At 34.3% G+C, this 15,810-nt stretch overlaps 1 protein-coding gene across 1 annotated transcript; it reads right to left on the bottom strand.

Moving 5' to 3' along the window:
• Positions 1 to 346: 346 nt before the first annotated feature.
• CCDC112 (coiled-coil domain containing 112) lies at positions 347 to 14,759 on the bottom strand. Its single transcript, XM_070935720.1, has 10 exons — positions 14,683 to 14,759; positions 12,842 to 12,957; positions 9,784 to 9,905; positions 9,001 to 9,090; positions 7,510 to 7,585; positions 5,556 to 5,937; positions 3,610 to 4,023; positions 2,281 to 2,376; positions 522 to 640; positions 347 to 389 (listed from the first exon to the last, which is right to left on the bottom strand). Exons 1-10 carry the CDS (start codon positions 14,731 to 14,733, stop codon positions 359 to 361), a joined length of 1,497 nt encoding a protein of 498 aa, XP_070791821.1. The 5' UTR covers positions 14,734 to 14,759; the 3' UTR covers positions 347 to 358.
• Between the last annotated feature and the right edge of the window lie 1,051 nt (positions 14,760 to 15,810).

Below are 15,810 nucleotides of genomic sequence, written 5' to 3'. Positions count from 1 at the left end.
GTGAGATACATTATGTAATCAATCTACTAAGTAAAGCAAAGAAAAAACACTTGTTAATTTTCTCTGTTTATTTTTGGGCTGAAAATAACCATGAAAGTATGGAGAAAGCAATGCATTCACTTTTTTCTGAGCTTTACAGAAAGAGGTCACTTGCTAAATCCAGGTTCTAGAGAAAAAAAATTCAAACCAAAAAAAAAGCTTTTGCAAGTACTTTACACAATGAAACAATATATACTTGACTTTTATTTAACATAACATTTATATGTATATGTACAACATTTCTCATATATAATACAAACTAACAACAATACATTATGTTGTTATATTATCTTCAAATAAATTATTTGCAGATGTCCAATTATAATCCCTGTCGCCAACTTGGGACAGCCCTATCAATGTAAAAATAGATTAGTATTTTGCAAATACACGAATCATATAAAAGTACATTAATCATATAAATATTTAAATGTAATTTAATTTAAGATTTACATTAATCATATAAAATATTTCAATTTTCTCACCTATGAGGAATGTACAACACTGGCCCTGTACCTATAGGTCCAATCTCTTTTGTTCGTTCTTCCCAAACTTTTGTAGGTCTGAATAACCTGCATGGATCCCGAGTTACATTAATGTGAACCTGTTAATAGTGAAAATACAGAAAAAGTAATTGAAGGAATTGCAAATACAAATGAATCAAACAATAAAGAGTAAGAAGTAAACTTGCATAGCACTGTATTTTTATTTTATTTTTTTTATTGAAAAGTTTTACAGAAAAAAAGATTTTCCCCCCAATATTCCCCCCACCCTTTTTCCCTCCCCTCCACCACCCCCACACCCCTTCCCCTCATCCCACCCTCCCCCCCAGACTTCCCAGAGCAAAATACAGGTATTTCAGTTAACAATCATAAGCACTGTATTTTTATTATTGCAGAGCCCAAAATACTATTTGTTTGAATTACAGATCTAGCAATTTATTATGCATCTGATTCTTGCTGGATACTTAGAACAAAGATGCAAATCGAAAGAGTGGTGACTACTAACAGAAAATAAGTCAAATGGGACCAGACAGTAATTGCAGAGTGGTACCAAACTGGATGGAACCAAGACGACTAGAAATGCAAAATTTAAATTTCAGTCCACTTAGATTATTACTCCAACATTTCAGCCTATGGATCGTGATTAGATGCTATGTTTACATCGCTATTACTAATAATTAAAATTTAATAAAAATAATATACATTTCACATATTGTTTAATATTTAAAGTTCAATTGAAAACAATTTTGCACAGAGTAGTTTTACTGAATTCCAAAGGGCTTACTAATTACTGTATTTTTCAGAGTATAAAACGCACCTTTTTCCCCCCTAAAAGGGGGTGAAAATTTAGGTACGTCTTATACATCGAATGTAGCCCCGCCCATCCACTGGCCCCACTCTTTGGCCTCTGCCTCACAGCAGTTACCTCCTTGCAAGCAAACAGCAAGAAAAAAACAGCTCCTTTCAGCTTCAGCACAGTCTAATTAGCACAAGTTGATTGGATTGGCCTCCCGACTCTCAGCTGATTTGCTCTCAGCTGTTTTGTGCAGCGCTCTGCTGCTTGCTGCAAAGAGGTAAATTGCTGGAGCAGGTTTTTTTCCCCCTTGTGCTAATCAAGCTATGCTGAAAACGAAAATGAAAGTAAAGAAGGCTGTTTGCTGCAACGAGGCAAAATTGCTCAGAGGCAGAGGGAGATTTCTTTTTCTTCTTTTCCTCACCAAAAAAGGTAGGTGTTTCTTATACTCCGGTGCGTCTTATACTCCGAAAAATATGGTATATACGAGGCATTAAACTAAAGTCTGGGTCAACAATCCTAAAACGCTTAGAAGAAACACCAAATAAATCCATTAGGAAGTACTGTTGATTCATCATCTCTACAGTTTTAATTTAAATTTAATTTCTAGAGAAGGCAGATAAGATCCCATTTTATTTTTAAAATGACATGCAGTTTGCACACCTAATTGCATTACTCTCAACTCAATTTCTTTTCCATTTTCTTTCATTCTAACCTATTTACAACTTTTCCCCTTGCTTCCATATGGGTGACTAAATTCCAGCTTCAGGATATTATATAATGATATTTCAATAAGAGACTAATATCATATGTGATAATTTTTAAATGCCAGAGTTATTTGAAGTCAGTGGTACACTTCTGAGAAATGTACATGGGACTGAGATATATAACATATTAAATTCTTACCTTCTTTCTGGGACTGAGATATATAACATATTAAATTCTTACCTTCTTTCTCAGCTTAGACAATCTTTTTTCTTTTTCAATCTTTTCATCTTCCTTTGCCTGCTTTTCTAGAAACTTCAGCTCAAGTTTATGCAGATCCTGAATAAAATAAATGAAATATTGCTCCCTCTCTCTCTCTCTCTCTCACTCTTGTTTGAGATAGACTACCATATAAATTGAATAAATAAACAAATAAGAAAACTTATATATAAAAATAGTTTGTTGTTTTAACAGCTAAATGGTCACTAAACAGGACTACCTATGACTGCCCTGCATTCTCATAGAACACAGGGATATCCGAGTGTTGCAAAAACCTGCTTTGGAGACCTTTTTGCAGGCAGAGAGATATAAAGATCAAATATTGGTTAATGGGTTTTTAAATTGGATTTTTTTCAAGTCCACATGAAACATGAACAATAACCTCATTATAGTCTTTGCTAATGCTAATACTGGGATGTGATATTAATGAACAGACTATAGCTAATCTCTTTTTAAAAGTACAAGTCAAACACGGTCAATGAATAAGAAATTTCAGATGTAGGCAAGGCATTTGATTAAAAACACAAGGAGGTCTAAATATGAAATTCAACTAGAAAGTGAAGCAAATAAAGGATTACATTTTTCATATAAGGACTTGAGAAACATGTTTCTAATCCCCTTGAAGATAATAAAACAAAGGTAATCGGTAAAGGTAATATATCCTTTGATATAGTTTGTTCCCTGAAGGAAGGTTCGCTGCTCTCCTTATGGCCTTCTGAAGAAGAATGAAGAATTATTCTTTCAGAACACCTTTAGAAATTACTTGTATATTGTTCTCAGTAGTGAGATTATTAGTTTTTATTGTTATATCATCATGATATTACGATATATATGCTATTTTGTTATTCTGTGATATTTTGCATTTTACCCAGAGTACTTCAGAATTGGCAAAGACCATTCTTATGGATAAATAAACTGCAGTCTATTCTGACATTTTCAAACTTAATATAGTATATCCTTTGATAACATAGAAGATCCTTCTTTTGCTTTAAGGAAATACTGGGGAGACAACTGCTCCATGCATTTGTTTTTCATAATTACTGTCTCATCACTTCAATTCTTGATTACCCCAATCAGATAATTATGTTAGGCCTAGATGAATAATTCTTTTAGAAATAATTCTTAAGATTTGCCATTTTTAATGGAAACAATTGTATCCAGATGAGACAAATCAATTGAATTTCAATGTTCATCACAAAGAAGCTTCATACACTGATAAGAGAATTGTCCTTCTCATATGAAAACACAGGGAAACCAGAAAAAAATATGGAAGAGATAAACAAGACTACTCACTCGTTCTTGGAATTTAACAATTTCTTCTGCTGCAGATCTTTTCTTCTCTTCCCTTTCAGCTTCCTCTCTTTTTTCTTTTTCAAGTCTCAGCAGCTCTTCTTGTTCCTTTTTCTCTCTACTATAATCTTCCAACAGTAACTTCATTTGAAGTTGCCGCTGACGTTCCCTCTGCTTTTTTTTCTCCTTCTCTTCTTCCTCTTTTAACTGAGCTTCCTGTTTTGCTGCAGTTGCAAGTGCTTTGTCTTTCTTCCATGCTTCAAGCTCTGCTAATCGTTTTTTCCTTTCCTCTTCAGTTTTCTGCTTCTGAGCTTCTTCACGCTCACGTTGAATATCAGAGGGCTCTTCCTCAGGATTCTCTTTCTGGACTAAGATTTTACCTTTTTCTTGTTTCTTCATCTTCCATTTTTGAATGGCCTAGAGGATTACGATAAAGTGAATAAAATAGTTCATAAATTTATCATGCCATTTCTAATCCTCTGAAAGAAAACAGGACCTAAGATATACAATTAGGTCCATAGGTGACTTCATGCTTCTGAAGAGATATTAAAAATCTGTTTGACAACTGTGAGAAACAAATTACTATACTAGGATATACTAGGATAGTAATTTTGGGGTGATCTACCACGGCTTTTCTGGTCTTATAACTATTAGTCATAAGTCGAGGACTACCTTATTATGATTAGGAAATAACTAAACTACGGTAATACTTTGTTAGACTATTGAATGCTTTCACTTTTCAATGGAACAGATTTCCATAGCCTTGTTAGATATGAGTCTTAAATGCAGAATTATACATTCTGATCAAAGTTGAATAAATTCCAGTCTGTATGACTATCACCAAACCCGGAGAATAGAGTAACAATGAACAACTAGGTGAATGTTTGTTGGTGGAGGAATTATAGGCTGTAAGAATTTTTTTAAAAAAGGGATATAGAACCTGCAATTACTGCAGGTTCGAATCTCGCCAAGGCTCAAGGTTGACTCAGCCTTCCATCCTTTCTAAGGTAGGTAAATTGAGGACCCAGCTGTGGGGGCAATAAGCTGACTTTGTATAAATATACAAAAGAATGAAGGCTATTGCTTAGCGCATTGTAAGCCGCCCTGAGTCTCTGGAGAAGGGCGGCATATAAATCAAATTAAAAAAAAAAATAATAAAAAGAGACAGACAGAGAACAAAGGGGTGTAGTCCCATATATAACTCCCCAAAAAAACAATCTATAACAATCTATAGGTAGTCCTTGAGTTACAACCACAATTCAGCCCAAACTTTCTGTTGCTAAGTGAAACAATTATTAAGTGACTTTTGCCCTATTTTATGACCATTCTTGCCACAGTTGTTTAGTAAATCATTGCAGTTGTTAAATTACTAATACAGTTGCTAAGTGAATCTGGCTTCCCCATTGACTTTGCTTGTCAGAAGGTCACAAAAGATGATCACATAATCCCAAAATACTGCAACCATCATAAATATGAACCAGTTGCTGAGCATTCAAAATTTGATCACGTGACCATGAGGGTGCTACAATGGTCATAAATGTGAAAAACAATCATAAATTACTTTTTTCAGTGGTGTTGTAACTTTGAAAAGTCACTAAACGAATTGCTGTAAGTTGAGAACTACCTGTACAATATTCTTGGTTATCACAACAATACTTCAACATGTTCTCATGTTCCAAAGCACTGAACATTATCACCTATATTTACTACATCATGTAAACATTCTTCCTAAATCCAATTCCTAGCATAACAATTGGAAGTATGGAATTTATCACTCTACCACATCTAGAGGGTACCAGGTAAGGAAGTATTGATGAAAATGGAAGACGTTTACATGCTAGCATAAATAAACAACTAGTGGTTAAGAAAAAAATAATTGCATAGATCAGTTCTAATATACACTCGCACTATTAAATTTATAGACAAATGAATTGGCAAAATTATCTCACCTCCTTTTTCTGTGACTCTAAAATTAGAAATTCTTTATGCCATTTCTCATGTGATTGAATGTCTTCCTTCGTTCTATCAGGGAGGTATTCTAGGGTTTCAGTGATGTACGATGGTTTCCCTTTATGTTTTCTCCAAATTTTTCGGAAGATTTGATGATCACATTCATCCCAACCTCCTTGCCTTCCTCCAGTTTGCTGAAGAAATCTTTCAAGCTCAAGGACCTCTTTAGGAAACTGATTTTGGACTTCCTTATGTAAAGGAAATACACATTGCTTGAAAATTCTTGCAGCTGAAGTTCCTACAGCCCACATCTCGATTTTTCTTTCTAAGGCACTGATCTCATTAGTAGCAGCATTCTCATCTCTTAGAAGTTCATCATAACTAAAAAAAAAAATAAAAAAAAAATAAATCATTTAACATAGAATAAAAAAATGTGACTAATTCTGTGCCTAAGTTTCATCAACATACATCTTGTAAAAAGATGTATAAACTGAACAAATATACAAAAGCTGTGTGATGTGATATCATTTTGCTGCTCATACGCTCATCATGGCACTCAGAAAATCCAAGTGGGGTTTTGAATGTATGTATTTAGAACAAATCTTTAAATCCTGACACTGGTAGTAAACCACAGAAATTTTCTTCAGAGAACTTTAAATAATAAAGATATAATAAAATGTAAGTATTATTCTTACCAAGGCCAAATACTGTATTGTCTTAATTAAACACAAAGTAAAATACATATCTAAAATTAAGACATTTGGATTAACTTTTAAATTCACAATTTTTTTATACAGTAGAAATATAAATCAAAGATAAAAATAAGATAGCACACTTCAGCACACATTAAAGGCTTTTCTTTTACATCCCTACACACACACACAATTTTTATAGCAATAGCACAAATTGGTCAAAATTATTGTCCCTTCCTTATTATAGATAAGTATAGAAAAGAAAAGTAGTTTGGTCATGGCCGCCAGACAAGCTCATAACAAAAATAATTAATGTTAACCAAACATTTCTGGATGAACTGCTCAATCAGCTAAAAAGCAGTTCATAACCCCATTTGAATGGTTTGAATAGTAGAGATGAGTTTGCCAACAAGGGGATCCTCTTTCCCAGGTGCTCAGCAATGACAGTTGTAAGGAAAGATCCATATGTGAATTGCAACTATAATTATGTGGCAAAGAGAATGCCTCCTACAGGCATTGTTAGCCTTGATTTCTCTCTTCCTACTTGGCTCGAGAATTTTCTTTCCTGAAATTAAAACAAAAAACGGAAGAGGAAGAAAAAAGAATATCATCTTCCAGTGCTCCCTATATCTGATGTGGACTTCTGGAAATAGCCAAGAAGATGCTGCTTTATTCTGCAATCCAGCCATATATTTTAATTTTATTCTTTAATTTATGTCCTGAATTTCAATTAAATGGAACGCTTACGATTTGAAACATTAAAAAAAACAACAGTGGCCAACAGGGAATTTAATCCTTAACTTCCATAAAGATGGTAAAAGAAGAAAATATTTCATATCTTTAAAATGCACTTTACTGTTTTATGGGTTATAATATATACAATATTACTAAATATATTTTTATTACATAAACAAATTTAGTTTTTGAGAATAAACTGAACATTTAAAGTATTTATATCAAATACCAAGAATGATGTCTGCAAACTTAGAATTTACTTTCTACATACCATTTGTAGTACTTACTTCAATGGCTTTCTATAACACTATTAGAGGGCCTTTGAGTTATTTATGCAGAAATGCTAATTTACTGGAAAACTGTTTTAATAAAGTTAGATTTGTATCTTTTTGTATTCTTTAATTTTTATTAACTTTTTAAATATTATATGAATGTTTCCTGGTTAACATTTTAAATTTTCCTATTAATTAACTTATGGTAAGAAAACCCAATATATACATATTTTAATTTAAAAAAACATGAATACATTTGTCGCTGCTCTTCTTTAAAAGAACTTATTGCTGTTTCAGCTTCTTCCATCATTTCTCTAAGCTTGTCAACAACTACAAAAGAGAGAGAATGTTTGCATATCAAAACCGAGAAGTTCAAACATATCACAAAGTATAGAAAGGTAGTATATCTTAAATAATCCAGTTTAAAAGTAAAAATATAATAAAAAAGAAAGGAGATTTGATATATGCAAATATGCTATTCAGTTCCCAAAATGTCCATGTCAAGAACAGAAGCATAATCAGAAAATAAATTAACAAAATCAAGTTACAATTAAATTATCTTGATCTAGAATAATAAGATTTTAAAATTTAATAAACTTTTTGTATCTTTAACAGTGAGACAGAAAAGAGAACTTTATCAGCAGAAGCATCCCATAAAACCTTCCTTTGCAAAAATTATTCCCTCTTTTATGCAACAATTCAAGCTGAAGGAGTCTTGTTCCATTTTGTATGTAGTCACTTTGATTTGATCACAGGTAAAGGGATAATTGCACTATTCTGATATTAATATACAGTCACAATACTCACTACAGAAATGTCTAAAGTGACAACAACATCCTTTAGAATTTTTTTCTAAGAGGTTCTTCGCATTTTATAAGTTTAAGAAAGCAAGTTTGGTGTGGTTAGGGTGCTGGCTTAGAAACCAGGAAACTAAGTTCTAAGTATCCCTTGGACATGAAAACTGGCTGACTGACTTTGGGGCAGTTCCCCTCTCTCAGCCCAGTTCACCCCCATTTGGTTGTTGTGGAGAAAATAGGAGGCAAGAGATATATACACTGCCTTGAGTTGAGCAATTTAAAAAATAAATAAAAGTGAGATAAAAATAATACTTATGCATATGAAAGCCAATACCAATTAAAAAAACTGGCACATATTATTTTACACTGTTGTGTATACAAAGATGGATAAAAATGCCAAATCCAGTCTGAACATCTGGCTGACTATGTGATGAACTATAATAATGAAAATCAAAGTTGGAAGATTATGGCATAAACTAGCAATAATTGTCCCAGTAGTTATCAGCACACAGGGTGCCACACCAAAAAATCTTGGGCAGCATTTATAAAATCTGCATATTGCCAAAATTTCCATTAGTCAATTGCAAAAGGTCACACTGCTTGGATCCACACACATACTACACTGATACCTTACCATATCCTAAATTCTTGGGAAGCACTCAATGTGTATGAAGACCAAAAAAGTGGCAGCTGTGACTTCACATTTTTGTGAACAGATAATAATAATTTCAACATGATCCTTAGCAAGTGAACAGAAAACTATTCAGTCTGAAAGTTACCTTGCAACTCTGTTCAATTTAGCCAAAATGTGAAATAAAAAAACTTTTCAACTTTATAATTAGGAAATTGCAAAGTACTATTGCTAAAATACAGATAATTTATAGCACAATTATTCAAACTACTTTTAGCGATTTTGCTTGTATAACTAAAACATTATTAGCTGCTTACATTCTGGAGTTGGTTTCACATCTTTTAGCTGTCGCTGAAGTCCCTTAACAGCACTATGGATTCTAGTCAGTTTTTGCTGTATTTTTGCTTCTATGAAAAAAACAAGCTCACATAGCATCTTATTAGTATTTTTCCACTAGAAAATTATGTTGCTTTAATATCTTGCCCTCTTATACCTTTAAATTCCTTCATGTTCAAGTATCATAAAAATGCACAAATGCCTAAAACACTGCTCTCTACAATTCTTAAAATAAACGTTAAGAAATGAAGCAAGAAATTTTGAGATATTAAGAATTTCTTAACAATGTTTGTAAGTCAGAACAGGAATGCATTATCTTATATTCAGTGAGTCAACTTTTCTTTATTCAAATGTCACTCCAACAACCCCTGCCCCTGCTGTCTCTTTCTACATGAAGGTCCTTGATCTGGCAATGAATGAAAAAGTAAGATATCTTCTAAAACTGCTATTTTCTCTGCAGAGGCAATGGGTAATCTGGCCATGGCAAAGTAAAACTCTTATTCCACTATTAGATAATTACTTTGAGGTATTCTGGCTCTATCCGCTAATATTATATAACTCCGAACAGGAAATCCATTGTTTCAATCAATGACGGTTTCCTAATCTGAAATAATGAGATACTATTCTGAAAGTCCGTTAATCATCATATAAACCGCAGAGAAGCACACTATGAAAACCTCAAAACTGATCTGTTGTTTACAATATTTTCAGTATTTTTCAAAATAGTTAATGAATGAATACAAATATATAAAATAACATTTTACTTTCTGTTTTCCGGTTTTTAGTCAATTTGTGTTCAAGTTCTTCCAGTATGCAATATTCCATCCTAAAATCACTCTTCTTATTGAAAAGAAGAACATTCTTATCCTTTTCAAGTTTCACAAGTCTAGGAAAAGGGACAAGATTTTTTGAAGTACATATATGACAAGGGACAGGATACATGCTACTATCAGATTGATTTGATGCCACAACTTGATCTTGTGAGCTGAGAGACTGATTGGCTCAGTCACCCAACTGGCTTTCATGTCTGATTGGAACGCCTGGGGAAAAAAATTGAAAAATTGAAAAAATTGGGGAAAAAACAGTTTTCTGTTTTTTTCCAAAGCCATTTAGAAAAAAACGGGGGGGGACTGTTTTCCCCCCAATTTTTCCGGGTTTTTTCCAGGCCTTCTAGCCTGGTGTCTTAACCATTAGACCACACCAGGCTCTCTTTCACACAAAGCATTCAAACAAAGCACATTAAATAAGTATTTTAATGGTCAGTAAATCCAATTTGTATATTAATAATATACTAGTAAGTAAATTTTAAAATAGTCTGCAACCACATCATTTTTATATGATATAAAACACCCCTTCATTTACAGGCAAATTAGATGTAGTTTAAAAAAAGTAGTTGAAAGAAAACCTTTTATCCCCAAAGTATAGCACATAAAGAAGGTGCCTGTGACATAAGCATCATAAATCCAATAATCCACAGAATAATCCTAATAAAAATATTTGAGAATGTAATTTCAAAATAAATAAAATGTAAATTAAAACAGCCATGTAAACAAGCAATAGCCATGAGGATATCATTTTCCAGAAAGGAGAGAATTATTCAAAATTAAATTTAGAATGAAAAATATTGTTCCTTAAAAGCAGTGGTGGAATTCTACCGGTTCGCACCAGTTCGGTAGAACCAGTTGTTAAGTAGTTAAGCAATTCGGAGAACCGGTTGTTAGAAGAAATCTCCTTTGGTTTTTTTCAACTTTACAGGGTTAATCCTGTAAGGAATTGTTGCCTAACATAATCTTTATTGCCCTGTTTACAGAAACTGCCTCTCCATTAACCCTTATTACATTCTTGACAGTACGCCTAAGCTTCCGGTTCCGGAGCTTCTCGGAGGTGGGGTTTTTTTTTTTTGCTTGACTTTCTTAAAAGGGAAGGGTTTTTTTAAGCTTTTTACACAGCTGTTGGGAGGAAATACTCCCGTGTTGGAGTTCTTCCAGCCAGGGTGCAATGATCAGCACTTTGAAGAAATAACTGAATAACGAAGCAGAAGCTTTTAATGACAAGGAACCAAGATGAATGACATTCAGCAAGGCTTATTGGCTAGCTAGAAAGATTGACATTCAACCTGAGTTCACATACCCTTTCTGACATTTGGTCTAAAACTGGTTTTTGGTGATGTTTAATCCTGTGTTTAGTGATGAGATAATTTTCCCTATTCAGCTTTGTTTGGAAGGAAAAATGTTAATCTCTGTTCCTGAAAAGAAGCAGCTTCAGAAATCTGACTAGTTCCTGTGTCTGTTTGTTCTGGTAATTGGTTTAACAAGCAACAGATACTCTGTTTGTTCCTTTGCTTCATTCTGGAGAGCTTAAATGACCTCTCTGCTAAAGGGTTTCACTTTATGAGCAAGAGTTGGCTGCTGATACTTATTATTGTATTTTAACTATTTTAATTCCTCAAGGTGCTCTGCCACCCTGCGTGATTTGTAACTCCAGTTTGCAGATATTTCTAATCTAATGGTTGGTATTTAGGGCAGCTTTTTGCAAGCAAAGAAGCTTTTGTATTTTTATACAGGTAATCCTTGACTTACAACAGTTACAATGGCATGCAAAAAGTGACTTATGACCATTTTTCACACTTACGACCATTGCAGCAAACTGTCATTAGGGCAAAGAAGCGATGCCACATGACCACCTGGCCACGCCCATCTGGTCACATAAAGCACCGCAGTTGTGAAATGAGTGACATGGTTGTTAAGAATGCTGCAACGGGTATAAATAATGAGCGGTCATAAGTGCGAGGACCGGTCAAAAGTGCAAGGATCTGTCAGAAATCATTTTTTCCCGCCCTCTGGGTAGTCCCTATGTGCATATGTGCATAGAGACTACTCAGAGGGCTGAAAAAGTTATTTTTGACTGGTCCTTGCACTTTTGACTGGTCCTCGCGCTTACGACTGTCCTCACATTTTACATTTTATGCCCTATCTTGTCACCATGGTGAAGAGAAGCAGTTGTGAAATGACGGTTGTTAAGAATGCTGCAACGGGTATAAATAATGAGCGGTCATAAGTGCGAGGACCGGTCATAAGTGCGAGGACCTGTCAGAAATCACTGTTTTCAGCCCTTTGGGTAGCCCTATACACATAGCCACGTCCACCCAGTCACATGATCACCAAGCCATGCCCCCACAGAACCAGTTGTTAAAAAAATTGAATCCCACCACTGCTTAAAAGTATAATTAATTATTAATTTATTATTGGATTTATCCCTGCCACAATCAAAGGCAGTTTACAAACATCTTTGAAAATGATAAAGTGTCCAAGGCTTCATAGATCAAACCAAAAATAAAATGTAATAAATTCAATCAACTCATACCTCTCCTCAAAACATACAGACTGAAGACTTCCATACCCCAACAATTTGTTGCTATGAGATGGGTGGTCAAATACATTATTTAAATATATAAGCAAATTAGCAGTTTTTAATAGCATATAAAACTGATCACATTTCCAAGGGAAGACTATTTCAGTTCATAGGTACATCAATGGAAAACTCTGCATGTCTATACTCCACTCTCTTTGCAGATATATGGACTCTTTAGTAGATACCGTTCTCCTTATTCTCCATAAGAACAAATTACGAAAATAAATGTTTGTGAAACTATAGAAGCTACCTTAAAGGTTGCTATAGCGACTTACATTGAATAAAAATATCAACAAAATTTCAAACATTTTCTCCTTCTTACAATACGTGACCATTTTAAAAATATTTTATTTTTGCTTTATTCCTATGTCTTGTTTTAGAGAAGTTATACATTACAGAATTTAAACTTACTGATTTTTTAGTTTATTGCCTGTTCTTATAAATTCAATTTTCTTCACTTGATCAGTTTTGATCTTCCAGCTCTGAAAATGTTGAAGAGCATCTGAAGCACTAAAACAGCTGCTATTCTATGCAAAACACAATTTTAAAAATCATTATAATCAAATACAGCAGTACATTTTCATTAAAGAGTGTTTAAAACATAAAGACAGGAAAGCACAATTTAGATCTAAAACTACTTCAAACCTCATCTTAATGTTATTCATTTTAATAACATGGTAAATGCAATTCTGCAGGGAACTTCCAAAGCTAAATTCTTTTGATATTTTACTACCTTAACAAGCTTCAAAATTCTATGGCAAAGGATATTGAATACTTGAATGTTGAATTTGACAATAAAGCAGCAGAAAATTGAGAAAACTTTTTTTCCAGAAACAGGGAATACACTGGGAGGGAGTTCCACCCAGTTGCACAACAGGAAGATAGGAATAATATTTTCTCTACAATTAAACAGTACGAAGAGTTCCATGATTTATCTAAAAGACAGATGCATCATACATCCAATTACTCTTCCCGTGTGTCTGGGTTTCCTTGGATATGCATTTTGCCTAGCTGGAAAGCAATATTTCCCAAAATGTCTGGAATTGGAGCAACAGCAAATGACAGAGGGCCCTGGCAGTTGAGAGCAGGAGGCAAATGCAGCCTTCAGAAGAAAATCTGACACAGCATCCCAGTTTTACTGTCTGGAAAAAAAAAGTTGCTTCTGCTATCTGACTGTTGCAAGGGGGTGGGGACGAGAAAGCATCTATCACACACATAAAAATGAAATATAGACAAACACAAGATACCAAAAGCATCTGATAATGCTGGACAGAACTTTAAATTTAATATTTAGAGGCAAAACTTTCAGCTTCAGATCACTGGTTGAAGGGATAACAAGAAGAGAAGAGAAGAGAAGAGAAGAGAAGAGAAGAGAAGAGAAGAGAAGAGAAGAGAAATTAGAATAGAATAGAATAGAATAGAATAGAATAGAATAGAATAGAATAGAATAGAATAGAATAGAATAGAATAGAATAGAATAGAATAGAATTCTTTATTGGCCAACTGTGATTGGACACACAAGGAATTTGTCTTTGGTGTATATGCTCTCAGTGTATGAACAGAGAATAAAATACATTCATCAAGAATAAAAAAAGATACACTTAGTGATATTCAAGGTTACTAATAAGCTATCAAATCGTCCTAGGAAACAAAAACAATATAATTGAAAGATACAAGCAACGTGGTTATAGTAATAAGTGGAAAGAGATGGATACTGGTAAGGAAGAGGAGAATAATAAAAATACATATTTTCATAACAAACCATGGTTTTCATCACTGCAGAGATTTGTATAAAGATTTTTGATTCTGCAAGCTCAAATGCCTGGGGCTTCTTCCGCTCCCTTTTCTCCTATACAGGACTTCAACTACTGATCCGATTCAGTTAGGAATCCTCCGCTCCCTTTAAAAGGACGAGGTTTCTTTGTCCATGCCATGCCGTGTCTCGGAAGAAATTGGCCATAGCCTGTGACACCGGACATTTCTGCTAACTGCCCAGGTGAATCAAACTATAGAGCTTCTAGCATAAGACTTCTCCTATTTGGAGCCTTCCAGAGGCGGCAAAAGATAACTGCCAGCATTCCAGGAATTGTAGCTCAGCTAACGTCCAGGTCGCGTAATTTACTGGGAAGACGAGGTAGGGTGGAGAGTTTGATTTCAGCTCGATATATCCAGCTAAGTCACAATCCCCCGGCCTCCCGTTGTTCAACCGGGGAGGAAGGCTTTAGTACCGAAGCAGAGGTGGGCGAAATTACCTGTTGGTACCTGGTCCATTCCTCAAGCGCCGGCGTTGCTAGGGCGGCCATGTTCCAAGCCGAGAAATGAGGCGGGACGGCGCCGCGTCGCAGGGAGGTCCTTTCATTTCTATGGTTGACGTCATGCCAGTACGACTAAGAGCGGGGCGAGTGGGCAACGGTTCGAGGAGTAGCCGTTTTTATCTTTCTTATACGGTTTTTTTTATATAGGAGCTGCTCCTGGGAATCAGTAGAGGAATTCAGATCATTAATCTAGCTGTAAAATTAACAACATTCTAAATTTCTTATACTTCATCTAAAAAAAAAAAGTTTGTCCTGCTCCGTTTGTATTCTGTGTGGATGGGCGGGTGGAGTATGTTTTTAATGTTCATTTTGAGTCAGATCAAACTTCATAAACCCATTTATTAAAACTGGTCAAAACCCACTTCCCTAAAATGAAAGCAAATTGAAGGCAATAAAAGCAATTAAATAAGATTATTGTAATAAAAATAGGTGGATCAAAAATGCCAAATCTGAACTGTGGATTTCTTGGTGTTCACTGAACTTGTTTAGAGATGTTCCATTACAAGTTGACTTTGAAGATGATGTGGCTTCAAAGACAGACAATTAGTGATAAAAAAAACATTTCATAAACTTTAGCTGCAGAACTACAAGTGGAACAATACAAAATGCTCAGAGATACCTTTGCTGAAAATACTTTATTGTTAAATTTAGTTTTTTAAAATATGCTGGATATGTCCTGGATTTCTTTCTTTTTCATTTTGCACAGCTTCAATTATGTTAGTGATTGTCCATGGTTTTTATTTTGAATTTAATTAATTAGTGGGAAGCAATTGAAAGACTGGAAATAGTCATCCAGGTACATTAAATAAATTTGTTCCTATTGATTCCTTTATGGGTTGGAATGAGAATCACCTGTTTTATTCTCATACAACATTGCTCTTTAATCCTTAATTTCAATTTGGAGTGTTACAATAAAATGTTCAAATGCAAGTAGTCCTTGACTTAGGACCACATTTGAGCCCAAACTTTCTGTTTCTAAATGAGACATTTGTTAAGTGAATTTTGCCCCATTTCATGAACTTTTTTGAAAAGTTGTTAAGTGAATCACTGAAGTTACTAAGTTGC

This window comes from Pituophis catenifer, unplaced genomic scaffold (genome assembly GCF_029215685.1).
Source record: "Pituophis catenifer annectens isolate HBS135680 unplaced genomic scaffold, rPitCat1.0.hap2 SCAF_2, whole genome shotgun sequence".
Taxonomy (NCBI): domain Eukaryota; kingdom Metazoa; phylum Chordata; class Lepidosauria; order Squamata; family Colubridae; genus Pituophis; species Pituophis catenifer.
This window is presented reverse-complemented; position numbering and strand designations above follow the sequence as displayed.

What these genes read in the sequence shown, in the direction of transcription:
- CCDC112 (XM_070935720.1), bottom strand. Translation starts at nt 14,733, where the DNA reads ATGGCCGCCCTAGCAACGCCGGCGCTTGAGGAATGGACCAGGTACCAA. An exon ending in TAAAAACCGGAAAACAGAAA is followed by an intron (nt 9,091 to 9,783) that starts GTAAAATGTTAT and finishes TTTTTTTCATAG; the next exon opens with AAGCAAAAATACAGCAAAAA. An exon ending in TGTCTAAGCTGAGAAAGAAG is followed by an intron (nt 641 to 2,280) that starts GTAAGAATTTAA and finishes CACTATTAACAG; the next exon opens with GTTCACATTAATGTAACTCG.